The sequence below is a fragment of the Prunus avium genome, chromosome 1 (genome assembly GCF_965620075.1).
Source record: "Prunus avium chromosome 1, drPruAviu1.hap1.1, whole genome shotgun sequence".
Lineage (NCBI taxonomy): Eukaryota > Viridiplantae > Streptophyta > Magnoliopsida > Rosales > Rosaceae > Prunus > Prunus avium.
The window spans coordinates 43,997,310-44,023,813 of NC_142284.1; the positions used below are offsets into that span (position 1 = coordinate 43,997,310).

Here is a 26,504-nt window from a genome sequence, read left to right on the forward strand (position 1 = left end):
TTTTTAACCAAGTGGTTGGTATGAGTGGTTCGGCACTTTCATTCCTTAAGAGAGGTCAGGGGTTCGATCCTGCTCTCGTAAGGAGTCACCAATTTGACCAACACTTTACCCCTTACGGGCCGATCCGGTGTGAGTAGGGATTAGTCTGGTTTGTGGTTAAGGCTTAAAAGTGCCACCCATAATTGGAGCCCATCCAGGACCACCTCATGATTTAAGACCAAAAAAAAAAAAAAAAAAATTTGCATTTTGTATGGCTCCTGCCTGCGTAGAGTAATGATTACAGGCAATACTTAAAAATCTTATCTTTTTCTTTTTCAATTCAAAAATCGGTTCATTTTTTACTAAGGTTTTATTTTCTATTGGTGAAAGTACTTTGGGCTTAGTCCACCATACAGCTTGTTGGGCTTTAAAAGGGATTTTGGACTAATCGCTAAAATGACACATTTGGACGTTCTAGCATTATTATTATATTCTATACATTTTATATTTGACGTTTGACCTGTCTTTGTCTTTGTATTTTTTGTTTTTTGGATGGAATGTCCTGTGATTACCAATAAACAATCATTCAGTTTCAAGTGGCAAAGATGCTATTTTTTTTCTCAGAATGGCAGAAGTGAGCTCAAGTGTTAAGAGTCCTCTAATTCCAAACCAAGAAAGAAGCCATGAATTAGAGGGTGCAACAATATCCCAACAAGGATTTAGAAGAGGGGCTTTTGTTGAAGAAGCAAAATTGCAACTGTGGCTAGCCGGGCCTCTTATTGCGGTTAGCTTGTTGCAGTACAGTTTACAAGTCACATCAGTCATGTATGTTGGTCATCTTGGAGAGTTGGCACTTTCCAGTGCTTCCATGGCCTCTTCCTTTGCTTCAGTCACAGGATTCAGTGTCTTGGTAACTGGTTTTCTCTTCAACTTCACTTGTTTGAATTTTGTCCCTTTTTTTTGTCTCTGTTGGTCATTTGTTTAAGTGATCAGCCTAAGTAAACTTTCTTATATTTTCTTATATTGATGATTTTCCTTTCTCTCAAAAATATCAAACATGTCTCACAGTTGGGAATGGGAAGTGCATTAGAGACACTATGTGGACAAGCCTATGGAGCCAAACAGTACAACATGCTTGGAGTTCACATGCAAAGAGCAATGCTAACATTATTAGCAGTAAGCTTTCCCCTAGCGCTCATTTGGTTTTACACAAGCACCATTCTCATGGCTCTAGGCCAAGACCACGATATATCCACTGAAGCAGGAACTTTCAACCAGTGGATGATTCCAAGCCTCTTTGCCTTTAGCCTCCTTCAATGCCTCAATAGATTTTTACAGACACAGAACAATGTGTTTCCAATGATGATAAGCTCTGGCGTCACAGCTTTTCTTCACATTATGGTTTGTTGGGCACTTTGTTTTAAATTTGGACTAGGAAACAAAGGCGCAGCGTTGGCGATTAGCATTTCGAATTGGGTTAATGTGATGTTATTGGCAAGTTATGTGAAGTTCTCGTCGGCCTGCAAGAACACTTGGACAGGATTTTCGGAAGAGGCATTGCATGACATATTCAGCTTTATCAAGCTTGCCATTCCATCAGCCATAATGATATGGCAAGTTTCTTCTTCTTTCCATTAACTATTCTTAGTTACTACGTATGTTTCTTTTTCCCCTTAATTACTAACTTACTATACTCTTCTGAATTGCAGCTTCGAATATTGGTCCTTCGAAATGGTTGTTCTCTTATCTGGTCTTCTACCAAACCCAAAACTAGAAACATCTGTGTTATCAATAAGGTACCTTATCAAACTTAACAGAAGAATAATAGAAGAAAAAAAATGTGAGTTTACATTTTCGTAATAGTATTTTATCAATATATATCTATTGGTGGCAAATATGTTAAACTCCTTATATGTTCCTTGTTAGTTTGAAAGTTCAAATTAGTTCTCATTTTTTATTCTGCTCGCAGCCTTAACACATGTTGGATGGTCTATATGATATCAGTTGGTCTTGGCAGTGCAATAAGGTCAGTAATGTCATATGTTAACAATCTCCTTGAAGATAATGCTGCTTTTCTTTTCTCCTAAAAACAATCCTCTGTTATCGTAATAGCACAAGAGTGTCGAATGAATTGGGTGCTGGACGACCACAAGGTGCCCAATTAGCCCTAAGAGTCATGACCATAATGGCTTTATCAGAGGGTGCTGCCATAGCAACAGCTACAGTTTTGGTACGCTATGTTTGGGGAAAGCTCTACAGCAACGAGAATGAAGTGATCATATATGTTGCTAAAATGATGCCACTGCTTGCACTATCTGACTTCTTGGATGGATTTCAATGTGTGCTTTCAGGTCCTGACATATTACTGAATCCAAAGGCTTCGTGATAGTTGAAACTTCCACATTTAAAGTACTTTATTATCTTTTCTAAGTTCTCAGTTCTAGCTGCTAAAAAGAATATAATTGACTATCTAGGAGCTGCCAGAGGCTGTGGATGGCAAAATCTTTGTGTACTCATAAACCTTGGGGCTTACTATGTTGTGGGAATTCCTACTGCTGTGCTGTTTGCTTTCATCCTCCATATTGGAGGTATGGTGAGTCTCTCTCTCTCTCTCTCTCTCTCTCTCTCTCTCTCTCTCTCTCTGCCATTGAAGTTTAGATTTGTGTGAATAGGGGCTTTGGATGGGAATCATTTGTGGACTTCTTGTTCAAGTTACAGCCCTTGTTGCGGTAAATGTGTGCACTGATTGGTATGAGGAGGTAAGTTTGATAAAACATTTCGCCTGGCTAAAGACGGTCTTTATTCTCCCTTGCTAAAACAGTTTGTCTATGTTTAATACAAGCTTTTTATCTAATTTCTTTTCATTTCACATTTCAGGCAACGAAAGCTGCGAATAGAGTTCAAAATACAGTCTTAGTCATTGACAAGGCAACATAGGTTTGTTTATGAAACAGGTCAAAACAACTTCTTTTTTTTTTTTTTTGCTTCTGTTTATGATAGAAAGGTATTGTCATGACAAACCAGTTAAAATAGAAAGAACTTACATTTGAATGAGAGCAAAGTTTTACATATGTGAGAGAGAATGAAAATATTGGTGTTTTGATAACTTGACATCTAGATGAACAAGATTGATTTGCAATATAGAAATCTCTTGTGCCATTTTATTTCATGAATCTGGGTACTTTGATAGTTGTTTGTAAGCGTTTACTCAGCTCAGTCCGCTTGTGCTTGCCTTTCTTCAGTAAGATCAGTAAATCACGGTTCATTGGGAAAACGGTTCTGCATGGAGTCAAACTCTGCCATTGGCCTACAATTGGTGAGCTCCAACCAACGTGACTCCTACCCGGATTCCCTTATTCAGGGTTGCAAGGATTTTCTCAAAGGATCGTGAAGTTATTTGCAAGCACGTCTACCACCAGAGTATAGTTTGTGCGGGTTAGGTGGCTAGTATTAGAGAGAAAAACATGTCACTGCACACATGTTTCCAGGACTGCCAATATTTGCATTCCATTTTCTATTCCATTTCCAGAGCCCTCATTCCATGCCACCCAATACATGATTATATCATTTCCGTAAGACAGATGTGCACTAGGATTATGAATAATGAAGTTCCAGAATTTCAAATATGAGACAATGTATACAAACATTGTTAACCCCACGTACCACATCTTATCAACCCAAAAATAAAAGGATGACACAAAAAATTCCAATCAACACTCTAGTGACTATGTTACAAAAACTTTTAAAAAATGGGGGTGTTTGAAATCTAATAAAGTTATGTCACCTGAAATGATCACCATGCCAAAATTTAAAGTAGATATATGACGATTTGTTGTTATACAGCTACTTCAAATTTTATTACTGCACACGGACCGATGATACAGGTGATAGGGGTCGTTCTTCTCCCTTAATGTTTGCTTCAGTTGCACGATCAGGCGAAGGAGGGGGCTGCTTTGTTTCAGTTCCATGATCAGGTGAATGAGGGGCCTGCTCCTCATGTTCGTTGTTCTCGGGTTGAAAATTAATAGGGAACTTTGTGACTCTAGGCTTGTCAGCCAAAATGTTTCTCTGAACCCTATCAACCAACACCTTAGACGGAGGTTCCTCCCTTAGCTGTTCATCATCATAATCATTGTTCACATAGTACCCCACTCTAACAAACTCCTGCCCCAGATAAGAACATGTCAATAGCAGTACAGTGACACCAATGATATCTTCCTCGCGTATTTTTGACGGATCTGGAGGGTCTGCCTGCCAGGAGACCAAAACATACACACACAAACAGGAAAGGATTTAGCTTTACATCCATATAAGAAAGGATTTAGCTTCACATCCATATAATATTGGAGCCAAAAAACAAACTTTAACTCGGAAAAAGGAATCAGTATAATTACCTGAAAGACAAAACGGTAGTTTCCAACATTGACAGGACCAACAAGCACACTCTCCAATAGTTGGTCATAAGTCTCATCTTCAGCAGATCCCACATATATGAGCTTCCATTCCAAGTCTGTAATAAATTGGATGGTATAACATGTCAAACAAAGAGATCACAGTTTCATTTACTCCAATTTCACAGGAAGTTTCCTACCATCCTATGCACACATGCTGGCCCCGTTATTTAAGATAAGGCGGATATAATTCATAAACCAGCAAACTGTGGCATTTGGCCATTAACTTGAAAAAACAGAACCACCTCACAATAAATTTCTCAGCCAGTGGGGTTACAACAAATAACATACATTAATCCTCTTTCAATCGTCACTTTAGAACCACACATTCCTACCAATATAGGATGCAACACCGTGCTCTGTAAGTATAAAATTTGCCTAAAACTAGTTAAGCCATCAAGAAAACTATCCTAAAGATTAGAAATGGGGGTTTTCCTCTATTTTATTATGCTTTGAAGCACCCCCATCAAGAAATCAATAGGAACCACGAGGGTCTTCCATTTAGGTAGCAACTTGTTCACCTTATGTAACATCCTAACTTTTAACTCCTCAATAAATCAGGTCCAAGTTTTCATTTTTCTCTACAATGTAAGTTATCAAGGACTTATATGTGAAAAGCCCTAATTTTAAATCCTATTTTTATCAAATAAAAAAGCCAAAGTTTAGAAATCCCGATATAAATCAAATTGAACTGTTGGAGCAACTTGTTTTAAGAACCCTAGCTTAACCTCAAGCAAACCAAAATCCGTCTGATGCAGACTAAACAAAATTAAATTGAAGAAGCATGGGTTTGATAAAATTACCGTCTTTGAGGGGAGTCAAGCACTCGTATGAGATTTCGAACTGAAAAGGGCTGAGGAAAGCGGCCGGGTTGTCCAGAACGGCGACGTTTGTAAGGTTGACGGCGCTCATATTCTCAGATCGAGATAAGACTCTAGTGCTTCCTCGAATAGACCAATCCTAGCCCTGGATTGGATATCCTTCCTCCACGAACAAGAAAACCCTAGAACGGATTTTGGGCGGTAGCTGGAGGTGAAAGCAGGAGAATATAAGTAAGAAGAAATGGGTGGAAATTGCAATTCCCATTTTCGAATAAATATGTATAGCTGATGTGGAGGGAAAATACACAGTTTGGCGGGAGTTTTAAACTTTTGTTGATATTTCGTCCATGGAAATTCAGTTGTGGCCTCGTTGTTCGGCCCGCAGTCTTTCGACCCGTTAATTTAGACCCGACCGATATCAGATGATGAAGCCCAATCCTACCAGTGGGCTCGCACCTAATTATTCGGCCTACAGTCAATACGTGGACCGCCTAACAAGTCACAACCTCAAAATGGTGTGTTGACCGGTAGCTCATTACTCATCAAGACATTTTCAGGGTTAATGATGTTTAGCTTCAATTTAACTATCAAACCAACTAGGTTTATACTTTTAACTCAATATGTCTTGATGATCGTCCATGCAACCCAAAACACCTAGCAATTCTACTTACATCAAAGGATCGCCAAACTACACTTTAATTTAAGGGACAACAATTAAAAATGAACTCGCATTCAAATTGTAGCTCAATGAATTTCGACTCATTGAGAAATATTAGGGTCTATTAGGATTAGGCTTATTATAAGGCTAAACTGTGTTTTTTTGATGATTTTGAGACAACTGAAACCCATGTATGCTAAGATATGATTAAAAATGAAATGAATAAAACAAGTGGATTTCAAATGATTCAATGCATACAATTATTTCAAATGTGTTTCAAGTGTACTACATCTAGTTATTTCAATCACATTCAATCTAATATCTTAATAACTTAAACAATTACTAACCTAAAAGCTAAAGCATGCAACCTTTTGCACCGCTTAAATTAAACCTATTATATTTCAAGTGTTCGTTTTTATCAATCATTTTTATAAAAAAAAATTTATCTCCGACTTTAAAGTTAATTCTCTACATGAATTCAATTTTGTTTCACTGAATTGTGACGATCAACCTAGTAAGTCTTTAACCCTAACAATGTAATTTTTTATATGGTTTATTATATTTTGTGGGATGTTAATTAGTGATTTCTTTATTATCTAAAATCAAGAATAATAATGTTTATATGATTTCTTTATTATCTGATTTATGAAATTTACTTTTAAAATAGTTATGGAGAATTATTTTAAAAGAAAAGCGACAGATCAATTGTCACCTCCTCTAAGAAAAGATGCACTAAATCATGGTACTACAAAACGTCAATGTGAGGAAATCAATCTGGCTAATCTTCCTTCATATCGTAGCCAACTTAAACCCTCAACATAGTAAGGTGTGGGGCGAAAGGCCTAACTCCACGATTATCGATATACTGTTGGTGAGGACCAAGGGGCGTCAAAGGGATATCCATATGCCATTGGATACCGCCGAGGCTAAGAAGCATAATGAGAAGGGTGAGAAGACGAAGGAAAATGGCACTAGCTAACCTACGCATAGAGATAAAACAAGAACTCCACTAGTATCGCACGAGTAAGCTGTATTTTTTTATGAACCTTAATTTCGACTCCATGTACTCTTTTTACATGAATTTGACAAAAAAGAAAGAAAATAAGTTCATAACAAAGTTGTAAGAACATAGCATTTGCATGACTTTTGAAAAAACTTTTTTCCTCAATGACCAAATTGAAAGTTTATATAAAACTCAATGACAAAAAAGGTATTTAACGCATAAACTTAACGAAAACTAACAACAAATCTATAAATTATAAACTCTAGGTAATATAATGACCAATTTAGCAAAAAAAATATTATAAGTAACCAAATTGAAAGTTTGTGAAAAACGTAGTGACAAAAAAATGTATTTAACAATGGAAAAAAAATCTACATGACTACACTACCTTGCACACAATTTGTTATTATCTCATGTTTTACATGGCTATCAGTACATTCAATATCGAAATCTTTTGCTCTTGCTTTTATTTTGTTCACACGTCAAATCTTTATGTTGTTTATTCAATTCCAATGATTTGTCTACTTGATTATTTTAATAAATAAGGGATTTTTCTTCTATATATATAAAAGCAAAAGGCAGAGAATGGTGAAACATTCAAAATACCAGAAAATGCCCTTGGTTAATGCAAACATTAAGAATTGAAATTATTAATTAAATGAGGATAATATGGTAAATTCACACCTTTTCATATTTAAAAAATATATAATTAAAAGAAAAATCAGATAATGGCCTATTTTTATGGAACACAACTACCCATTATCTTTTTTAATTCTAAATAAATTTTTTTTTTTTAAAAGCCTCTCGCAGGCGCGGAAGCGCGTGCAGAGGCTAGTTTGTCAATAATAAAAAATGTGATTATAACATAAGAATTATGTGATTCCTTTATATTTACAGGGTGTATTCAATTTAGATATTAAATAATTTTAAAAGAGTTATAAAGTTGATGGAGTTTAATTGAGTTTGACTGAATTCTACAAACTCCACATAGATTTTGATTGAATTCGTGTATATATTTTAATTGAGTTTGTTATAATTTTATTGGTTTGTATGGAATTTATAGCCCTAAAAAAAACAAAGGGTTTAGGGGTGATGGCGATGGTGGTTTATGGGTGACGGTGGAGGTGGTGGAGGTGGTGGAGGTGGTGGTGGAGGTGGTGGCGGTGGTGGTGGTGACGATTTGGGTGATGGTGGGGCTGATAGTGGGGGTGGTAGTGGCGGCAGTGGTGACAGTGGAGCTGGTAATGGGGGTGGCAGTGGTAGTGCTGGGGCAGTGATGATTGCGCTGGTTGTCGTGGTAGGGGCGGCAACGGCGATGATGGTGGCGACAATAGTGATGATAGCCATGATAAGATGATGGTAGTAGAAGTGGTGAAATCATATATTGAGAATAAAAATAGTATATTTATCAAAATCTATGGGGGGAAGCAAAAATTTGTCATGCCCTAAAGAGTAATGCTACTCTTACCACATTTTTATACTACATTCTCATACCACATTCTGTGACAGCTTAGGTGGACAACCACATTAATAAATAAATAAATAGTGGAATAAAAATACAAATAATTTTAATTTATATGGATGTTCACCTCATTTGCCACATAAGGGGGTATGAGAATGTGGTATACAAATGTGGTAAGAGTAGCATTATTAAGGCCTAAAATAGTCTAAAATAAAAGGAAATCCACCAATTTTTGTATTTCCTTTAAAAAATTAATAAGGTTTTGAATACACTCAAACTTTTATAAAGTCTTTTAAAGTCGTAATTGAATACATCCAAATTTGAATGGAGTTTAAAAAATCTGAATTGAATACACCCAAAATAGTTTAGATTTCTATAAAATCGTGATTGAATACACTTTTTAAATTCGTTAAAATCTTTTAAAATCTCAATTGAATACACCCTTTGTTGATGGTTCAAATCATCACTGTAAGTCGAGCCTATCAGAGAGCACTACATGGCCACAAGGGACTAGGTCGCCTTCGTACCGACCTAACCAGATTGACCACCTAGGGTGTCAATAAAAGGCCTCCTAACTGAACCTGTCGAGAGATACTATGTGAACCTGTGGTCGGGCATTCGAACACCAACCCAACCACTGAGATGCCGTGTGACCAAAGACACACATTGATATTCTAACATGACCAAACCCTTGTCGAGTCAATCACTCCATGCACCTGATGCCAGCCTAGTGATGGAAAAGGATCATTTAATGTGCTTCACATCCAAAGCCAGGTGTCACTTTGCTACTTAATCTATAGTAACCAGCATGGTGATGAGTGCCCACAGTGGCTCTCCGGTCCGACCATTGGGTAAGAAAAAGCCCTCTTTCCTTGGAAAGATTGGAGGATATTTGCCCCTCATTTTCCCCTTATAAAAACTATTCACCTGTATTAGGACAAAAGTAATAAATATTCTCATATGCAAACTCTTCATCCCTCTCTTCATACTTAAGCTACTTCTAACTTAGCCATCGGAGGGAGTTCAACTGGGATACACCCAGTCTGCTCCTATTATGATAATTGCTTGAAGTGTGCAAATCATGTCCAGAGAGCAACTTAAACCACGTGATTAGGTATAAGCCATAATCTTGACCCAGGTTAGGGCCACTAGCATCACAAGAAAGAAGCCTGATTTACACCCCTTTAGTTTGGTAACAATATATTTTTTTATTTTCGCATTTTAATCAATAATACTATCAAACTTGAATCGACAATGGTGTCTAAAAACATTTTGACTTTCTTGTAGTTTTTTTTTTTTTTTTTTTTGGTCATAACTTTCTTGTAGTTTGTTACCTAGTTTAGTGGAAGTGTGGAATGAGCACACGAGGGGAGGGGGTCATGCGATTAAGCTGCAAATAGTAAAATGTGTAATTATTAGACCAAACGCGACCTGAACCTGATAGCGCCGATGTGGGAGACGTAGCGTTTTACTGGTATACACCATACATTTCACGACATCAAATCAAATTAAAGAGCGTTATCAGGGAATAAATAAAATCAAATAAAATCAAATAAAATCAAGTGAAACATAGGGAGTGTTTGGCAACGACCTTATAACCTCCACCACCCATCCTCACGGAGATGCCGAAAAGGTCAAAATGAAAAATGAAATCATAGGAAAATAGAAAAAATGAAAAAAAGGGAAAAAATGAAAATAGAATATTCCCATTTTGGGGCTCAGTAGCTGTACATATAGCATTTGCACCTGGCTTCACAAACCCTAGTCTCTTCTTTACTCTCTCATTGTCTACCTGAAGCCCTAGCAGAATGGCTTCGCGAAGGCTCTTATCTTCTCTCGCCCGGTCCTCCGTACGCCGAGCACCTTCTAAATCTCCGATCTCAAGCCCTAACCCTAGAATCGCATCCCCATCGCCATCGTCTCGATGCGCTTCTCCTTATGGCTACATCCTCAACCGTGTGGCCCAATACGCCACCGCCGCCGCTGCCGAAACAACGACGGCGTCATCATCCCCTAAAAGTAAGGACGCCGGGAAGGGAAAAATTACCGACGAATTCACCGGGAAGGGCTCGATCGGGCAGGTGTGCCAGGTGATCGGAGCCGTTGTCGATGTGAGGTTTGAGGAGGGCTTGCCCCCGATCTTGACTGCACTTGAAGTGCTGGACAACTCGATCCGATTGGTGCTTGAGGTGGCTCAGCACTTGGGCGAGAACATGGTCAGGACCATTGCTATGGATGGTACTGAAGGGCTTGTAAGAGGACAGCGCGTGCTCAACACTGGTTCTCCTATCACTGTAAGCTATATATACGATTGTTTCCCGGTCCGCGCTTACTGATTTTACTTCCTAGGCCATGGTTGTCACTAGATTTGATGAGAAATGTTAGGGTTTCGTTATGTTTGATGGTAAACTGTTGACTTTGATGGATGGGAATGTGTTGGGTTTTGATTGACTTTTGAATTGGTGCTGGGGTTTTCAGATCTGGATGTTATTATTGTTTTTCTCTCTGGTACATTTTCTCTTAGTAGAATCGTTGCTGAGTGATTTACATTTCTGGCTTCTGCTGTTCAAAGCTTTAATATTTTAGGTCCTTTTTAGGGTTCAAGTAATACATTGACCGTTAGCTATTAAATTTAAACATGTCTTCATTGGCTAGATTTTCTTCAGATTTTGTGGTAAAATTGTGAACTTTTCTTTCCATTTTTCGTCTATAATCTTGACATTCAGCACTCTTTTTTGTTGTAGTTGATGTGTTTATTTTTTTGAATTTAGTTTCAGTTTTTCCTTGAACTCTGACTTATACTTTGGTATTTATTTGCTTTTTTAGGTGCCTGTTGGTAGGGCTACCCTTGGTCGAATCATGAACGTCATCGGAGAGCCCATTGATGAGAGAGGCGATATGAGTAAGAAATTTAGAAACCTTTTAAAACAAATCACTTGGTTAAGTAGTTGTGTGAATATTTTACTGCAACATGTCAAATACATGCCACGCAAGTTTCTGACAATTTCTTTGTGAATACTCCAACAGAAACCGATCACTTTCTGCCCATTCATAGAGAAGCTCCTGCCTTTGTTGAGCAAGCAACTGAACAGCAGATCCTTGTTACCGGAATCAAGGTATATTGGTTTTAACCTTTACTATCTTTACTTGTAATAGCATTTGATCCTCTAATTGCTGTATTCCCTTCCTTTAATGTATATGTTATGTGCTCTAGATTCAGTTTACTAAATTACTGGCTTCATATACAGGTTGTAGACCTTCTTGCTCCCTACCAAAGAGGAGGAAAGATTGGGTTGTTTGGTGGTGCCGGTGTAGGAAAAACTGTGCTTATTATGGAACTTATCAACAATGTTGCAAAGGCTCATGGTCAGTATTTTTTTGGAAATATATACATGTTAGTACACTGGTATGTCAGTGTTATTGTTTGTTTACATCTCTTTTCATTGATCAGGTGGTTTCTCCGTGTTTGCCGGTGTTGGAGAACGTACTCGTGAGGGTAATGACTTGTACAGGGAAATGATTGAGAGTGGTGTCATTAAGCTAGGTGAAAAGCAGGTAAAGACACTGCATTTCACTTGCCACCCTCTCTCTACGCATTCATTACTGTGTCTGTTTTCTGGAAAGTTATTGCTTACTTGCTCTTCTTCCTTTTCTTTTTCATCAGGCTGACAGCAAATGTGCTCTAGTGTACGGTCAAATGAATGAGCCCCCTGGTGCTCGTGCTCGTGTTGGTTTGACTGGGCTGACTGTGGCAGAACACTTTCGTGATGCTGAAGGGCAAGATGTGCTTCTCTTTATTGACAACATTTTCCGCTTTACCCAAGTAAGCGTGATTGCTGAGGAACTATGGAAGATTGTTTGTCCTCAGACATTGAATATTGTTAGTGACGCTATGTTTCTTTCTGGCCCATCCTGCAGGCAAACTCTGAGGTGTCTGCTTTGCTTGGTCGTATCCCATCTGCTGTCGGATACCAACCTACTTTAGCTACTGATCTTGGAGGTCTTCAAGAGCGCATTACTACCACCAAGAAGGGTTCCATCACTTCTGTCCAAGCTATTTATGTACCTGCTGATGACTTGACAGATCCAGCTCCTGCCACCACCTTTGCTCACTTGGATGCCACCACTGTGCTGTCACGACAGGTCTGGCATCTACATGGATTAATTGTAGTTTATCTTGCCATGCTATATTTTTAGTAACCTTGTTGACATTTTGAATTGAACAGATCTCTGAGCTTGGTATCTATCCTGCTGTCGATCCCCTTGATTCCACATCTCGTATGCTCTCCCCTCATATTTTGGGTGAGGAACACTACAACACTGCTCGTGGTGTCCAGAAGCTTCTTCAAGATTACAAGAATTTGCAAGATATTATTGCTATTTTGGGGATGGATGAGCTTAGTGAAGATGATAAGTTGACAGTCGCCCGTGCCCGTAAAATTCAACGTTTCTTGAGCCAGCCGTTCCATGTTGCAGAGGTTTTCACTGGTGCCCCTGGAAAATACGTGGAGTTGAAAGAAAGCATTACCAGCTTCCAGGTATCCCTTCCTCCTCTCTCCCTCTCTGTTCTGACTGCATGTTTCCTCATTTCTGATATTGAAGTTTTGTTTATTATTTTCCCAATTACCGGTGGAATTCCTCTCTTGGAGAAACTATAAATTATATAGTTCTGGTTTTCCATGATATTTTACTATAACATTTAATTATGTATGTTTTGAAATGATGGAGTCGTTAAAGTATTAACAGGAGAATTAACGTTTGCCAAATTCAGGATGATAGAGGATGGGGTTGTTTATGTCCATCAAAGTCTGCTATAATCTTTGTTATCTTTTGATAATCATTTTATTCAGGATAAGGACAACTTTTGTTTTTGGTTGACCTTTCGGTATCTGTTAATCATTTAATTCTATGCTTGATGCTATCTCAGTTTATTTCTCTCTTTCTCCACAAGAATAAAGGCCATGAGTTAACAATGTTACTTACCACCGAGTCACCCTCTTAAGTTACACCCATCTATTTTGTGCATGCATGAATAGTACCAATGATGATATTAGGACTAGTGAGCTTGATTCATACTTTGCTTTTGTTATTTTATTTTGACAGGGAGTGTTGGATGGAAAGTATGATGACCTTTCAGAACAATCGTTCTACATGGTTGGAGGTATCGAGGAGGTCATTGCTAAGGCAGAGAAGATTGCCAAGGAGTCTGCTGCCTAATCTTCTTCCCCCATCTCACCTGTTCCTTTTGTCTTGATAATTGCGAAAAACCCAAATAATTTAGATGCAGCTGGCATTGCTAGCGGACAGGATTTTCATTTTTGAGAAACAAAGTGTATGAGCATTTTCTATTTCAGATTTAAGCATACCGCAGAGTGTGAGAGAAATGGAGCCAATGGGCCTAACCCCTTTTTTCTTGTTGTTCAATAAGGGGAAAAAGAAAGAGGACGTGTATATTTTTTTATCTCCTTTTCTATTTTGAAAAATTGGATGCGATTGATGTCAAGTTAAACCCGTGTTCATGTGAATTATTTGAGAGTTGCAGGCTATGCCTAGCTGTTATCCAATTTGCTCCTTGTGTACTTCATATGCATAATCCCTTGTTTTGTTCTACTACGTGGAGTTGTGAGAGTGGCTGGTTAGGTTGGCTGCGATATGCAAATAATTTCGACTTCGATTGTGTTATTAATTGCAGACCTAGCCTTGTTCAATTTTGGTTGTGTGGACTCCAACCCAGCTAAACGGTCTTTTAACTTCAATATCTTCATCCACACACCCAACAATTGATGGCCTCGTTCGTTTGATGGTTTGGCTTGGATGGTTTGGTGGTCTAGATCATGGATCCGGATCCTCTGCATCCTCTGCTCAAGACTCTTGCCCACTTTAATTGAAATCAAGTAGTCTAGTCCAGTGTCTACGTCACAACCAATTCCATTATCAGTTATCCTCCATAAGCCCAGGATCTCCCAAAACCAGTGCCACGTGGACACGCGACTATCCAAGTCTAACCTCAACCCGATCCAACCACGTTGTTCATCACTTGACCTTTGAGATTCTCGACCGTTTGTTGTGTCATCACCTGCTTTGGCGCCGGCCTTTTCCCACCGTAGCCCCCCGACACAAACATAAAATCCTCCCAACCCAAACCCAACAGCCATGTCATTTACAATTTTCCAACCCGCTTCGGTGCCCCTCCTCCACTCCCATGCGCACCTTAGCTCACCCCTCCCTCCCATGTCTATCTTACGCCGCCTCTACCCCAACCACCTAAAACTAAAACTACGCCGCCACCGCTTCGCCAGTGTCGCCGCCGCAGTACGCCAGGACACCGCGCTCTGGACCCAAGCCCCACTCTCCGAGATTGAACCAGCGGCCGAGTCGCTCTTCCACGTCCGCATCGACCTGTCCGACGCGCCCGACCTCGCTTCGTCCCACACGCGCGCTGGCCAGTATCTCCAGCTTCGCGTCCCGGACGAGTCCAAGCCCTCGTTTCTGGCCATCGCGTCGCCGCCTTCGTTGGCGGCGACAAAGGGCGTGTTCGAGTTCTTGGTGAAGAGCGTGGCGGGGTCCACAGCGGAGCTTCTGTGCAGCCTCAAGAGAGGGGACGTCGTGGAGCTAAGCCAGGCTATGGGGAAAGGCTTCGAGATTGATCGGATCGACCCGCCCGAGAAATACCCAACGGTTCTAATATTCGCCACGGGATCTGGAATAAGGTCAGCAAAATAAAATTATTTGATTTTAGAGCATTAGGGTGGATTTATTTGCCTATTTACAAGCGATTTGACATGCCACAGCCCTTGAATATGTGCAGTCCAATCCGTTCTCTGATTGAATCGGGGTTTAGCGCCGATACAAGATCTGACGTCAAGCTCTTCTATGGGGCTAGAAACCTCGACAGAATGGCTTATCAGGTTTCTAAACATGAAATTCTATTTATTTGTTTTCATATCCTCAATTTCAATTTATGACTTTTGCGTGATTGTGGTTCTTGTTCCTCCCAAATCTTATAGGATAGATTTAAGGACTGGGAATCTTCAGGTGTTGAGATTGTGCCAGTATTATCACAGCCGCATGATGGTTGGACGGGACAAAGCGGTTATGTGCAGGTAGACCTGTGCTCATGCGCTTCAGTGGGTTGTAAGCTTATTTTGAGTCGTCTCACTTTGAACTGCCCAAATAATGCATTCTATGGTTACATTTTCAGGCTGCTTTTTCCAGAGCCAAGCAAATTTATAACCCTCTTTCTACAGCTGCTGTTTTATGCGGGCAGAAGCAGATGACTGAGGTACCTTAATGTTCTATTTTGCATTTGTAAATTTTATGGTTTGTGTCTCCATGTTTGTTTGAATCTTTCTGAGCATCCTCTGGGTTGATATTTGATATTGTGGCCGCTACATTGGTAATTAAAAAGTTATAATCGACTGAATGTCTTGTGTTTGTCATGTTCACACTCATACATGGACTTAAAGATAGATATTGTTCTGTGACCTATATAATTTTGAAATCTTACAAGGAGCTAGTCTCAGTCATGATCTGCGCCAAACAATGTGCTACCATTGTCTTGTTTACTAGTTTGTCCCACAACTTAGGTGTAAATAATTTATTGCATTACCACTTATTTGGTTAAACAAAAGTACAAAGATCAGTTTGTCCTCAAGCTATATCTTGTTCCTTATCTTATATGTTTAGAAGGATTGGTAAATAGACGAATCTGTTGATTTTGAAATCAAAGTTTTATGATCATGGTCCTAGTTTTTGTGGTTTCCCATGATATCTTTATTTCACACGGCTTGCTGCTATCATTTAAACTTGATCACATTTCGTTGGCATCTGCATAGTAACTTGCGCCAATGTATCTGTCTTTTGCTTTCGTTACAGATATGATGTTTGTCTTTTGGGATTGGTTGATATAGTCATGATTGTTCATATAAACCAGTTCCACCCTTAGCAGTCAACCAACTGAATTTGCTTACTTTAGTGGATTACACAATTATTGTTAGTCAGAAAAATAGAACTACGTGATTCATGTAAAGAGAAATGTAGATAAAAGGAATTTGGGCGATGACCAACTCCAGTGAGTGAGGTGTCTTTTGTTTAAAATAGTTGATGCCTCATTTAGTTCTCATGTCTGTCCATGTAGCAAGTACTGCAAGCTAAGCCACTCTCCATGTGCTGCTATAGACTTAATTCTGGTGTTAGCTTCAGCATTGTCACTTTGATCTCTATCACGATCAAGTTTCAAAGCAGACGTTACAATTTGAAATGTTTGCTCATTGCAGGAGGTTACCTCAATTCTTATAGCAGATGGAGTCTCCAGTGAAAAAATACTGAAGAATTTCTGACTAAACCATCAAAATAGATTGTTGTATCATTAGTACTGAGCGACAGTGTATTGATTTGTTCCCCACTGCTGAGGATAGATTATCCTAAGCTTGGAAAAAGAAAATAAATACAATTTTGGGATTCTAACATGTAAGCATCTTTGTAGTTTGTATGTTAAAATTGTTAATGATCCTCCCAGAAGATAGAATTATAAAATTTTAGCTTCGACATGGAAGGAAATTGCAAGTCAACTTGTTCTGAACTTTTAAATGATATTAGCCAATTTTTGTTAGCCAATGTTTGTATCGATATCAGAAAGTCCGGTAAACTGATAATAAAGGCTGCAACGTCACATAGATGATTTAGATACGCGTCTAGACATCAATCTACAAGTTTTCTTTGGTGTAGTTACATTTCTAAAACACTTAATAAGATTTAAATCTCCTTTTGGAGGAAAAAGAATTCCATTGCGACAATTTCAAATAAAATCCAACTTGTTATTGGAATATGTTAAGAAAGAACAGGCATCTCAATTCAAGTAACAAGTTAGGGTACAAATTCGGGCAACGTTACACAATTTGGTTTTCTGCAATCAAGAATTGAAGCAAAGTAAACAAGACCAATACAGTGAAGTGCTAACCCGCATTTTAAAAGATACTAATTTAATCCTCGTGGGCATCATTGTAGTTGTTATCAGTTGCATTTCCTCTAGCATCTTCTTTGCGCTTTCCATTTGGCTCAGGATCTCTGTCCTCTTCTAAGTGATGGTGACGATGTTTGTGGTGATGATGGCAATGGTGGCCACTTTTCTTGTGCCTCAACTGTTTACCTGCTTCGTCATGGTTGTCATCTGATGACTTTCCTAAAGATCTGCTCCTTCGGTCGCGTAAGTGGGAATCAGAGTCTGCTGACCTAGAATCAACACTATGTGATCTTGATCGCCTATGACGTTTACGGTGTTTTGCATGCCTTTTCCTTCTAACATCACCATCCTCATAACTTGAAGAATCAGGAGAACGGGATCTCAACTGTCGGTGGCGTCTGTGGTGCTTAGAATGACCCCTTCGGATTCTTCTCTCATCCTCATCACTGTAAGAACCAGAAGAAACTGAATCTGACCTCTGATGGTGCCTGTGGTGCTTTGAATGACTTCTCTTGACTGTCTCAATATCATCATCACTGGAAGAATTGGAAGCACCGGAGTCTGATCTAGAATCATGATGTCTGTGCCTTTTGTGGTTTCGCTTCTTCCTCTTCCTATTTCCTTCGTAATCACTCTCATATTCATCACTGCCTTCATCACTTGAGCTTGAAGAATGTCTCCTTGGCTTTCTCTTGGATTTCTTCTCCTTCCTCTTCTCACTGTCACTTGTATCAGAGTGAGCGTGCTTCTTGTGCTTTTTGTGAGTTCTTTTACTTGACTTTCTTCTCCCATCACTGCTGTCAGTGTCACTATCGTTATCAGAAACAGACACAGATCTTCTCTTATGCTTTGAAGATTTCAGCTTCCTCTCTTTGGCTTCAGCATCAGCTTTTGCCTTGGCAGCAGCTTCTAGTTTCTGCTCCCATTTCAAAGGGGCTTCTTTCTTCTCCAAAGCTCTTTTCTTCTTCTCCTCAACCAGTTGCATGAACCTCCTGGTATCCATTTAGATATAAAAACCAGCACAATATCTGCATGTTTGTATGATGACCGGAAGTACATCTCACAGAAGAGAAAAAAAAATGTTAGTTCCTTAACCATAGAGTATGTTCAATAACAATCACAAACTTGTTTTAGAATCCCAAATACAAAGATGAATACTAATGCCAAGTCAATGAGTGATTGCTTGATACTCAATGTCATTCAAAATGAGCAAACAGAAAAGAACCTTAATAATAATGTTCTCTTTCCCCATAAAATACCAGGCATCACACTAGAGTCATAGCCCTCCTTCACATCTTAACATTCATCGTTTTAAAGCCATGCAGAAATTCAGAATAACAAAGATCCAACCAACATATGAACAGTGACTAGTTACTCCAGAAAACCTGGTACATTATCCACTATGAATCATTCCTATTCTAGGTTAATCTACAAATCAGTATCCACCAAAATACCTAACAATAACAATTGTTACCAACTGAAAGGTTATGGCACTGACACAAGTTTACAATGAAAACGAAAGAATGCAAATCCATTCCACCAAGAATAATACACACGTAAAGAATGAAACTTCTCACATTAGAAAACAAATGGAACGGTAGTTCAGAAATTCAATTCGGCTTTCTTACCTTATCCGGAGAAAACCCACAGCTCAAAAGACCAAAGTCCAGCCTCAACAGCCCAAAGCTGCAAGTCTACTTCCAAACTGCCTGCAAGGTAATGACGTAATTTTTTTGTCAGATATCAAAAACCCATTCTTTAATCTTTAAATTATCAAACAGTGACAGAATATAGCTGAAGATACATTTTTCACTAAATATATTTTCTTTCTTTGCATCGCAGTGAATTGAAATTTACTTTCGCCACTATAGTTCTTTTTCTCAGTAACCGAGTCAAACCCCAGAATGAACATACATATAATCCCGTAATTTTAATTAATTAGACGATCAGATTAACGATATCAAAAACCCCAAATTTTACAACAGATCTTATCACTAAGACACAGAATTATAAACCCCTAAACTGTCAATGAATTGGTGACTGGAACGAGGTCATAGGATTAGCAGAAGAAACTTACCTGCAAGATGAGAGAGAGAGAGAGAGAGAGAGAGAAGAAGATCGAGGGACGTAATTCGTGGCCTCGGAAGAGAGTTAGGGCTTGACTTTTGGCCTTCCAGAAACGTCTACGCGTTGGCCGTTGGGGACTTGGGGGGTGTATAAATACAGGGACGCGCACGGCACACCAACTCTTAATTTTTTGCAAATATATAATTTTGATTTTATAAAATTAAAGGACTATAATGCCCCGCTAGTAAAGGAAATTTCCCTTTATGTTTTTAAATAAAAAAGAAAAAGAAAGTTTGTTTAAAATATTTTTTTTTACCAAAGTAAAATTGCGTTATAAAACGAATGTAGAAATCAAAATCACAGAAATTTCCATTTTTAAGTTTCCTTTGTGGAGAAGGAAAAGAAAAACAACCCGCACAAAGCAGAGTGGCAGACTGACTTGGTCAATTTCACTCGTTAAAACTCCCAAGTCTATATTCTTCACCATCTTCTTCTTCATCTTTTTCATTTGTTTTTTCCTTGAATTTATCAAATCTCAGCAAACTCCCAAGTCCCAATAATGGCGTCTTCAGCCTCCACATCAGGCACCGCCACAAACGTCATGCTCGCCATCTTCGAGAAGAAGACGACCCAAATCGATCTCTACCGCCCACTCCGCAACTACATCGCCTTCAACTACTCCGAACGCGAAGCCCAGAACCTCGAAGACGATCTCCAAACAGTGAAACAGCTCCGCTCCGACCTCGAGCGCCAACCCGACCCGTCACTCACGACCCGCCGCGACCTCCTCCAAAATTACTACAAAGCCCTCTGCCTCGTCGAGACCCGCTTCCCCATCTCACCCGATAAGGATCACATCAATAACATCACTTTCGTTTGGCACGACGCCTTCAAAAACAAGCAAAAGGCTTCCCAGCAGAACATCCACTTGGAAAAGGCTGCCGTTTTGTTCAATTTGGGCGCTGTGTATAGTCAGATTGGGCTTTCATACGATCGCGCCACCGTTGACGGTCGGCGGCTGGCGTCTCACGCGTTTATTGCCTCGGCCGGGGCGTTCGCGATTTTGCGAGACAATGCGGCGACCAAGGCATCGATTGGGAGCTCGACGACGGTCGATTTGTCAGTGGAGTGTGCTGGGATGTTGGAGAGGTTGATGCTGGCACAGGCGCAGGAGTGCGTCTTTGAGAATACCATAGCCAAAGGGAGCACGCCGGGTGTATGCGCGAAGATCTCGAGGCAGGTGAGGGTTCTATTGTATCTATTTGATTGATTTCAAAGTGGGGTTTTTGAGTGATTGGTGAAAACGATTGAATTGGGTTTTGATAGACTAGGAAGAACTTAGAAGTGTGTTGGTAAATATTGTGTGATTGGTTGAATTGCAGCGGGTTTGTTTGAATAGGTGATTCTGCTATGAAATGTTAATTTTCATTTATTTCACAAGTTATGTGCAGTGGGGATTACAGACGTTATTTATTGTAGAAAAAAGTGTACTTTAACTAAAACAATAGCAGGTATGAAATGGGTCTTATGGCTGTGGCAAAACCGATTGCTTCCTGTATTCTGTTTGCCGGTAGTGGATTTTAGCTGACTTTTAGCAAATATCATATTGACAACATTGCATTGAAGACTATATACTTCATTGATATTCTTGGAATTGTAACTTTTAGTTTCTTCTGAACTACTATGTTTTGGGTCTCTCCAACGTGATTAAATCATACGATGGTAGAGAAATTAAGTTTCATATTTCTATCATTTTTAATGATCCGCGTGGTTTTGCTTTAAATTGATTTGACATGGATGTGGTTATAGGTTGGGCTGTATTATGAGGAAGCTTTAGCGGCATGCAATGTTCCGCCTTTAAACCAGCATTTTGACAGGGCCTGGATCTCACACATGCAGTTAAAGGCAGCTCTCTTTTATGCAGAAGCTTGCTATAGGTATGGTCTAGAGCTGCATGAGAAAGAAGAGATTGCAGAAGAAATTGCACGGTTAAAGAGTGGGATCAGTGCTTTATCTGAGGCTAAGAAATCCACAAAGGGGGCTGCTGCACAGATTCTGGATGCAATTAGCAAGTTAGAGGCCAATCTTAACCGTAATCTGGAGAGGGCTGTGAAGGAGAATGATAGAGTTTACCTCATGAGGGTTCCTTCCCTTAGTTCCTTACCACCCCTTCCAGCATTTTCCATGGTGAAGCCTTTGGCGATGAATGAGGTCTTGGATGCGAGCAAGGAGAAGATGTTTGCCAGTCTTGTTCCAGATAGTAGTGCTAAAGCTCTTTCCAGATACACTGAAATGGTTGATGACATTATCAGAACACAAGCAGAAAAGTTGCAACAAGCGAGTGAACTGACCAGAGTGAGGCTCAAGGAAATGGACCTTCCAGAGTCTATTCTTGCATTGGAAGGGAATTTTACTCTTCCTACAGATCTTAAAGAAGATGTGGAGGCAGTGCAGATAAGTGGGGGCCCTGCTGGTTTGGAAGCTGAGTTACAGCAGCTTAGGGATTTGAGAAGGGTGAACCAGGAGATTCTGATACACATTGAGGAGCTCTTGCAGAAAGAGGCAAGAGAAGATGCTCAGTTTAAAAGCCAATTTGGAGCCCGATGGACGAGGCCTCAGTCAAGCACTCTTACAAAGAACTTACAGGATAGGCTAAACAGGTTCGCAGCTAACTTGAAGCAAGCTGCAGATAGTGATGCTCGGATTGAGCGCTCAGTCAGAGAGCATTCAGCTCTCATGGCAATCCTTGATCGTCGTCCGGTAATTCTCATTCTTTTTCTTATGTATCACTTCTTTTCTCTCTCTCTCTCTCTCTCTCTCTCTCTCTCTCTGTGTCCAGTGGAATTGAACTTTTTTATCTACTGTTAGTGCCATGTATTTGTAAATTATTTTATGTTGTTTTTGCTCCCAGATTGAATCTGCCCTCCCAACTCTGGCAAGGCCAATAATGTCGTTGGATGCCAATGAAGATGCTATTTTGGGGGCCCTGAAGCAGAGCTTGGTAAGTCTTCCCCCCTTTGTAGTTCATCTCTATAAGGGTTACATGAGTTGACTTATATGGTTATTCCGTATGTTTTAACATATTTCTGTCTTATGATGCTCATTCTTTTCTTGCTCGTGGTCCATTCCTAGTTTCTTTAGATACTTGCCTAGTTGTGGTAATTTTTGTAATAATTTAGTGGATGCAAGTGCTAGTATTTTTGTAAGTTACTGTTTTCAATCCTCTTACTTGCTTTCAAATCATTATAATGTTTAAAAGAAAATGATTATAACCTCTTGACAGTTTAGTGGTTGATCTCATACTAACGAGAGTATAGTTCTAATGTATTATTAGTTTAAATATCTGTTAAACTGTGTATGTGTTTGTGTATGCACTCATGGGTGTCCCATATATCTATTTGTATGTATAACCTTATATGAAGTTGATCCTGTTGTATTGTATTGGAAAATAGGTTAACCTTGTGCAACCTTAGTTGGTTTGATCATTGTTAGTTTTGTAATGAATGCTTTTACATTTTAAATTTTTGTGCTCAATGCAGAGGCAATTGGAAACTCTTGGTGCTCAACGAGCAGGTCTTGAAGACATGCTTAAAGAGATGAAAAGAAAGGTGCATTGATTAGTTGATTATATTCGTTTTGCTTGTTAATGCCTTTATTTTTCTTTCCTCCCCTCATTTTGTGTTTTAATTTTCTTTTCTTGAGATGCTTTCCCTTTTTCTTTCCTTATTCTGTTATTAACTAGCTGGATTGATTTCCTGAAATCATAAATAATTCCTTGATTGGTAGATTTATTCTTACTATGATGTTGGATGCAACTTTTTGGGAAAAGTTTCTTTGGTACTGTAGCACTTCATGGATGAGCTTTTTCAATCGTTAATGATGCCTTGGTTCTTAAGTTTAGTACTTTGTTGGACTTATATTTATATATGTCCTCAGGATGATATACTTCCTAAGTTGATGACATCAACTGGCTCCTATGAGGATCTGTTCAGGAAGGAGATATCAAAATATGATCATATATGCGAAGACATTGCCCAAAATATTGAGGCTCAAGAACAATTATTGCTGCAAATCCAGGTCTATTTCTTATTTAATCTTAGTTGGACTTTCATTTACATGTTTCTTCAATATCATTTTTTCTACCCATTTTGAATTTTCAAAAGAGCAAGGTTCAAGGTTCAATTCCCTTTAACATCTTGGAGGAGGTCTTATGAGAGAACACACACACACACCCACCCACCCAACCACACACACACACACACACACACATTATCTTTCTGGATAGTTGAGACGGATGTGTCAGATTAAGCTACGTGCTATGGAAACTTCTGATTACATGTGACCTGTCTGTCATTCTATAGTTCAAAAAGTCATGTATAGTATTCCTTTGAGTGTGACTTTTACAGATATATGTAGGGTCTCTAAATATCAGGGGACAAACTTCATTTTCTTATATAATATTCCTAAATAAGTTAGTTCTCTACCCATCTCATGATCAAAATGATTGTTGTCATCTGCAGGCCCAAAATGATGAGTTTGCTGCCATCTTCAACCTTGAAGATTACAAAGGTGGGCTTAAATAATAATTAAAAAAAACTTGTTTGTTATGGTTTATATGCTTTAAGGTTCATTGATGCATTATTGAATGAGAGTCATTCAAGTATGGTAGTACAATCAAAGCTAGTTTTGAACTGGAAGTCTGGATACTTTTATTTTACAAGAATGATCATAACATGAATTCCAATGAGGTTAGCTGGTCAACAAAGTTAATTCATTTCACCTGAGGCTTGAGACAAGCACAAGTACTAGATGTCCTGTTTCTTGACTATGTTCAATGAACTATGGTTATCTGCCTTCTTGTTTGTTTACATGCTAGTATTAGCCTACCCCTTATTGACCATGATGTGCTTGGGCCTGTGAGGGTGCGTCTCTAGCTGTTAAGGTTCTCACTGATTTCTCAACCTGGAAACTTTCTTTTCCTTTAGGGGGGAGAGAGTGACTATCCAAAAGTCTCCGCATTGAGATCTCAATCATTTTTCATATAATTCTTTGGGAGATTCACTATTATACCCAATATAGGGGCCCAAATTATATAAAAAAAACCCTCTATGAAATGGACTTTAGAAACTCACCCAAAGCCCATTTACAACTAAAAAAAGAGGCTTTTAACTTCTTATAAATTACAAAACTGCCATTGATTTCTTAAAACAAGCCCAACCCTAAAACTTCATAAAAAACCCAAAACACTCAATAGGGCATCAAAGTAATTTAATAATTATAATTAAATTCAATAGGGCCAGCTGTCATTTTTTGGGTTTGTTTATAGAAATTGAATGGTGTAGGGTTTATCTATATCTTTAGTGCTAAGAATGGGTATATGACTAAATTTCTCTAATTTTCTTAAGCTGATTATCATATTAACTAGTACAGGAATATATGGCAACTCAGGAATGCTTCCTCCTCTTCACTTTGTTGGAAGGTTGCATCATTTATTCACAATCTGGAATGTTGCATCATTTATTCACAATCTGGAATGTTGCATATTCAAACGAACTCATGTCTTGTCACGTCCAACATGGGTGTTTTACATGCTTATAAGATGTTGTTTCTCAAATTTGCATCTGTTCTTCTTACCTGTTCTGCTGTCCGTGTTGATATCGCAAAATCTATCATTATAAAAGCGTTCTTCTATGTTGGGTCTTTTTCTTTACTCTATGTTTGGATGTGTTTGTAAGAAGGTCCTCCAGCTTTGTTACAGCCTAAAGTTTTACTTGTTTAATTTAAATGGATTGCGTTCTTATTCATGCTTGTTTTGTTTTTGATTCCTTCTCAATTTGTCACAGCATCTCGTGAGAAATGTTACAAGCAGATTCAAGCTGCCATAGCAAAGTTCCGTGAAATTAAGGACAATGTAAGCGAGGGATTAAAGTTTTATGTTACTCTCCAGGTAATTTTCAACAGTGTGCTGTGCGCTTTACTTTATAGCTATTCGAATACACTATTTTTGTAGTTATGGTTTGATCTCTTCTGGTGTCTTCTGTGAGAGCATGCTATCATCTTCACATGATTGTATTTTAGAATTGTCTCTCTGACTTCATGTTCCGATGGTGTGCAAAAAGAGTCATTATCTGAGGCACGATAAGCGTTGGTGGGTGGTTAATTTGATTTTTCTGTTTTCAACAGGATGCAATAACGAATGTAAAGCAGCAGTGCAGTGATTTTGTGATGACTAGAAACATCCAGTGCCAGGAAATGATTGAAGATGTGCACAAACAAATGGCAGGCCTCAATTTCCAAGATGCTAAAAGCACTGGCGCATACAACAACAGCTATCCTTCTGTGGGACATCAAGCTCAGAGACCTGTTTCACAACAGCAAACAGATCCTCGTCCTCAAACACCATACTACCATCCTCCTGAGCAGCCAGCAATGGCTGGGTATGCTCACCCTCCCCCCTATAGCTCAACGCAGCAGATGCCATCTCCTTATGTTCTGCCACCTCAAACTGGTAGTCCATATGCATCTCCTCAAGCCGGTAGTCCATACCCACCTCCTCAAGCCGGTAGTCCATACCCACCTCCACAGGCCCAGCAACAGCCACCCGCAAACCATGACTATGGTCAACCTGCTTATCCAGGGTGGCGAGGTCCATACTACAATTCCCATGCACAACAAGCTGGATCTCATCCTCGACCTCCTTACACCATTCCAGGTCAATACCGTCCTCCTCAACAGGGTGGATACTATAAGCAACAATAGTGTAGGTGCCCATACCATGCACTATATAATCTGATTGTTTATGAAGTGTTGTTAATTTTGCCGTTTGGATGATTTCCCAGTAGAATGAAGATGTAGTCATCTGAGATTGTATAGTCTATATAAGTCTGGAATATTTCAGGGTGACTGACTGGTGGTTTGCTTGATGCCTTCATGTGAAGTGCATATCTCTCGTTCAGACATTTTTCAGTGTATAGCTTAAGCATTTTTAAATACATGTTGTAGACGTATAGAAATAATGAATTCACGTATTTGAACTATTATGGCCAGATTTTATCATTTTATCTAGAAATACATTCAGTTTTGTGGACTTCGGAAAGCATG

General features: G+C 39.1%; 6 protein-coding genes across 13 annotated transcripts; 4 read left to right on the forward strand and 2 right to left on the reverse strand.

Annotated features, from left to right (window-relative positions):
- Positions 1-72: 72 nt before the first annotated feature.
- Positions 73-3,451, forward strand: LOC110765428 (protein DETOXIFICATION 16-like). Of its 7 annotated transcripts, none has more exons than XR_015826369.1 (9): positions 75-889; positions 1,048-1,592; positions 1,689-1,775; positions 1,949-2,005; positions 2,092-2,330; positions 2,454-2,567; positions 2,652-2,738; positions 2,857-2,916; positions 3,222-3,451. XR_015826369.1 is itself a non-coding variant. In XM_021968550.2 (9 exons), the coding sequence occupies exons 1-8, from the start codon at positions 605-607 to the stop codon at positions 2,914-2,916; spliced, it is 1,479 nt and encodes a 492-aa protein (XP_021824242.2). In that variant the 5' UTR covers positions 77-604; the 3' UTR covers positions 2,917-2,933; positions 3,222-3,451. The 7 variants fall into 7 exon arrangements, 4 of the variants coding, with proteins under 4 accessions (XP_088102017.1, XP_021824242.2, XP_021824241.2 ...); XM_021968550.2 differs by having other exon boundaries at positions 77-889; positions 2,454-2,572; positions 2,857-2,933; XM_021968549.2 differs by having other exon boundaries at positions 77-889; positions 2,454-2,572.
- A 95-nt stretch (positions 3,452-3,546) lies between these two features.
- Positions 3,547-5,503, reverse strand: LOC110765429 (putative histone chaperone ASF1A). The gene is made up of 3 exons (XM_021968551.2): positions 5,234-5,503; positions 4,374-4,489; positions 3,547-4,230 (listed from the first exon to the last, which is right to left on the reverse strand). The coding sequence occupies exons 1-3, from the start codon at positions 5,340-5,342 to the stop codon at positions 3,838-3,840; spliced, it is 618 nt and encodes a 205-aa protein (XP_021824243.1). The 5' UTR covers positions 5,343-5,503; the 3' UTR covers positions 3,547-3,837.
- Positions 5,504-10,117: 4,614 nt separating this feature from the next.
- On the forward strand, positions 10,118-13,938 carry LOC110765430 (ATP synthase subunit beta, mitochondrial). Its single transcript, XM_021968552.2, has 9 exons — positions 10,118-10,668; positions 11,201-11,276; positions 11,402-11,490; positions 11,623-11,740; positions 11,826-11,929; positions 12,039-12,197; positions 12,293-12,517; positions 12,601-12,912; positions 13,478-13,938. The coding sequence occupies exons 1-9, from the start codon at positions 10,183-10,185 to the stop codon at positions 13,589-13,591; spliced, it is 1,683 nt and encodes a 560-aa protein (XP_021824244.1). The 5' UTR covers positions 10,118-10,182; the 3' UTR covers positions 13,592-13,938.
- Positions 13,939-14,108: 170 nt separating this feature from the next.
- Positions 14,109-16,842, forward strand: LOC110765431 (FAD/NAD(P)-binding oxidoreductase). The gene is made up of 5 exons (XM_021968553.2): positions 14,109-15,084; positions 15,183-15,282; positions 15,382-15,477; positions 15,576-15,656; positions 16,651-16,842. The coding sequence occupies exons 1-5, from the start codon at positions 14,528-14,530 to the stop codon at positions 16,711-16,713; spliced, it is 897 nt and encodes a 298-aa protein (XP_021824245.1). The 5' UTR covers positions 14,109-14,527; the 3' UTR covers positions 16,714-16,842.
- A 359-nt stretch (positions 16,843-17,201) lies between these two features.
- LOC110765463 (FAM133-like protein) lies at positions 17,202-19,573 on the reverse strand. Of its 2 annotated transcripts, none has more exons than XM_021968601.2 (3): positions 19,414-19,573; positions 18,965-19,045; positions 17,202-18,364 (listed from the first exon to the last, which is right to left on the reverse strand). In XM_021968601.2, exon 3 carries the CDS (start codon positions 18,337-18,339, stop codon positions 17,356-17,358), a length of 984 nt encoding a protein of 327 aa, XP_021824293.1. In that variant the 5' UTR covers positions 18,340-18,364; positions 18,965-19,045; positions 19,414-19,573; the 3' UTR covers positions 17,202-17,355. The 2 variants fall into 2 exon arrangements, with proteins under 2 accessions (XP_021824293.1, XP_021824291.1); XM_021968599.2 differs by having other exon boundaries at positions 17,202-18,395.
- Positions 19,574-19,783: 210 nt separating this feature from the next.
- On the forward strand, positions 19,784-26,490 carry LOC110765385 (Endosomal targeting BRO1-like domain-containing protein). Its single transcript, XM_021968501.2, has 8 exons — positions 19,784-20,643; positions 21,213-22,163; positions 22,315-22,404; positions 22,943-23,011; positions 23,340-23,480; positions 23,924-23,972; positions 25,247-25,350; positions 25,587-26,490. Exons 1-8 carry the CDS (start codon positions 19,963-19,965, stop codon positions 26,160-26,162), a joined length of 2,661 nt encoding a protein of 886 aa, XP_021824193.1. The 5' UTR covers positions 19,784-19,962; the 3' UTR covers positions 26,163-26,490.
- The last annotated feature ends 14 nt before the right edge of the window (positions 26,491-26,504 follow it).

Excerpts from the sequence above, each read along its gene's own strand:
- LOC110765428 (XM_021968550.2), top strand. The coding sequence starts at position 605 with ATGGCAGAAGTGAGCTCAAGTGTTAAGAGTCCTCTAATTCCAAACCAA. Across the intron at positions 1,776-1,948 it reads ACATCTGTGTTATCAATAAG|CCTTAACACATGTTGGATGG; the intron begins GTACCTTATCAA and ends TTCTGCTCGCAG. Across the intron at positions 2,331-2,453 it reads ATTTCAATGTGTGCTTTCAG|GAGCTGCCAGAGGCTGTGGA; the intron begins GTCCTGACATAT and ends TTGACTATCTAG.
- LOC110765429 (XM_021968551.2), bottom strand. The coding sequence starts at position 5,342 with ATGAGCGCCGTCAACCTTACAAACGTCGCCGTTCTGGACAACCCGGCC. Across the intron at positions 4,490-5,233 it reads CTTGACTCCCCTCAAAGACG|ACTTGGAATGGAAGCTCATA; the intron begins GTAATTTTATCA and ends AATTTATTACAG. Across the intron at positions 4,231-4,373 it reads ACTACCGTTTTGTCTTTCAG|GCAGACCCTCCAGATCCGTC; the intron begins GTAATTATACTG and ends GTCTCCTGGCAG.
- LOC110765430 (XM_021968552.2), top strand. The coding sequence starts at position 10,183 with ATGGCTTCGCGAAGGCTCTTATCTTCTCTCGCCCGGTCCTCCGTACGC. Across the intron at positions 10,669-11,200 it reads ACACTGGTTCTCCTATCACT|GTGCCTGTTGGTAGGGCTAC; the intron begins GTAAGCTATATA and ends TTGCTTTTTTAG. Across the intron at positions 12,198-12,292 it reads ACATTTTCCGCTTTACCCAA|GCAAACTCTGAGGTGTCTGC; the intron begins GTAAGCGTGATT and ends CCCATCCTGCAG.
- LOC110765431 (XM_021968553.2), top strand. The coding sequence starts at position 14,528 with ATGTCATTTACAATTTTCCAACCCGCTTCGGTGCCCCTCCTCCACTCC. Across the intron at positions 15,478-15,575 it reads GACAAAGCGGTTATGTGCAG|GCTGCTTTTTCCAGAGCCAA; the intron begins GTAGACCTGTGC and ends TTACATTTTCAG. Across the intron at positions 15,657-16,650 it reads GGCAGAAGCAGATGACTGAG|GAGGTTACCTCAATTCTTAT; the intron begins GTACCTTAATGT and ends TGCTCATTGCAG.
- LOC110765463 (XM_021968601.2), bottom strand. The coding sequence starts at position 18,339 with ATGGATACCAGGAGGTTCATGCAACTGGTTGAGGAGAAGAAGAAAAGA.
- LOC110765385 (XM_021968501.2), top strand. The coding sequence starts at position 19,963 with ATGGCGTCTTCAGCCTCCACATCAGGCACCGCCACAAACGTCATGCTC. Across the intron at positions 23,481-23,923 it reads AATTATTGCTGCAAATCCAG|GCCCAAAATGATGAGTTTGC; the intron begins GTCTATTTCTTA and ends TGTCATCTGCAG. Across the intron at positions 25,351-25,586 it reads AGTTTTATGTTACTCTCCAG|GATGCAATAACGAATGTAAA; the intron begins GTAATTTTCAAC and ends TGTTTTCAACAG.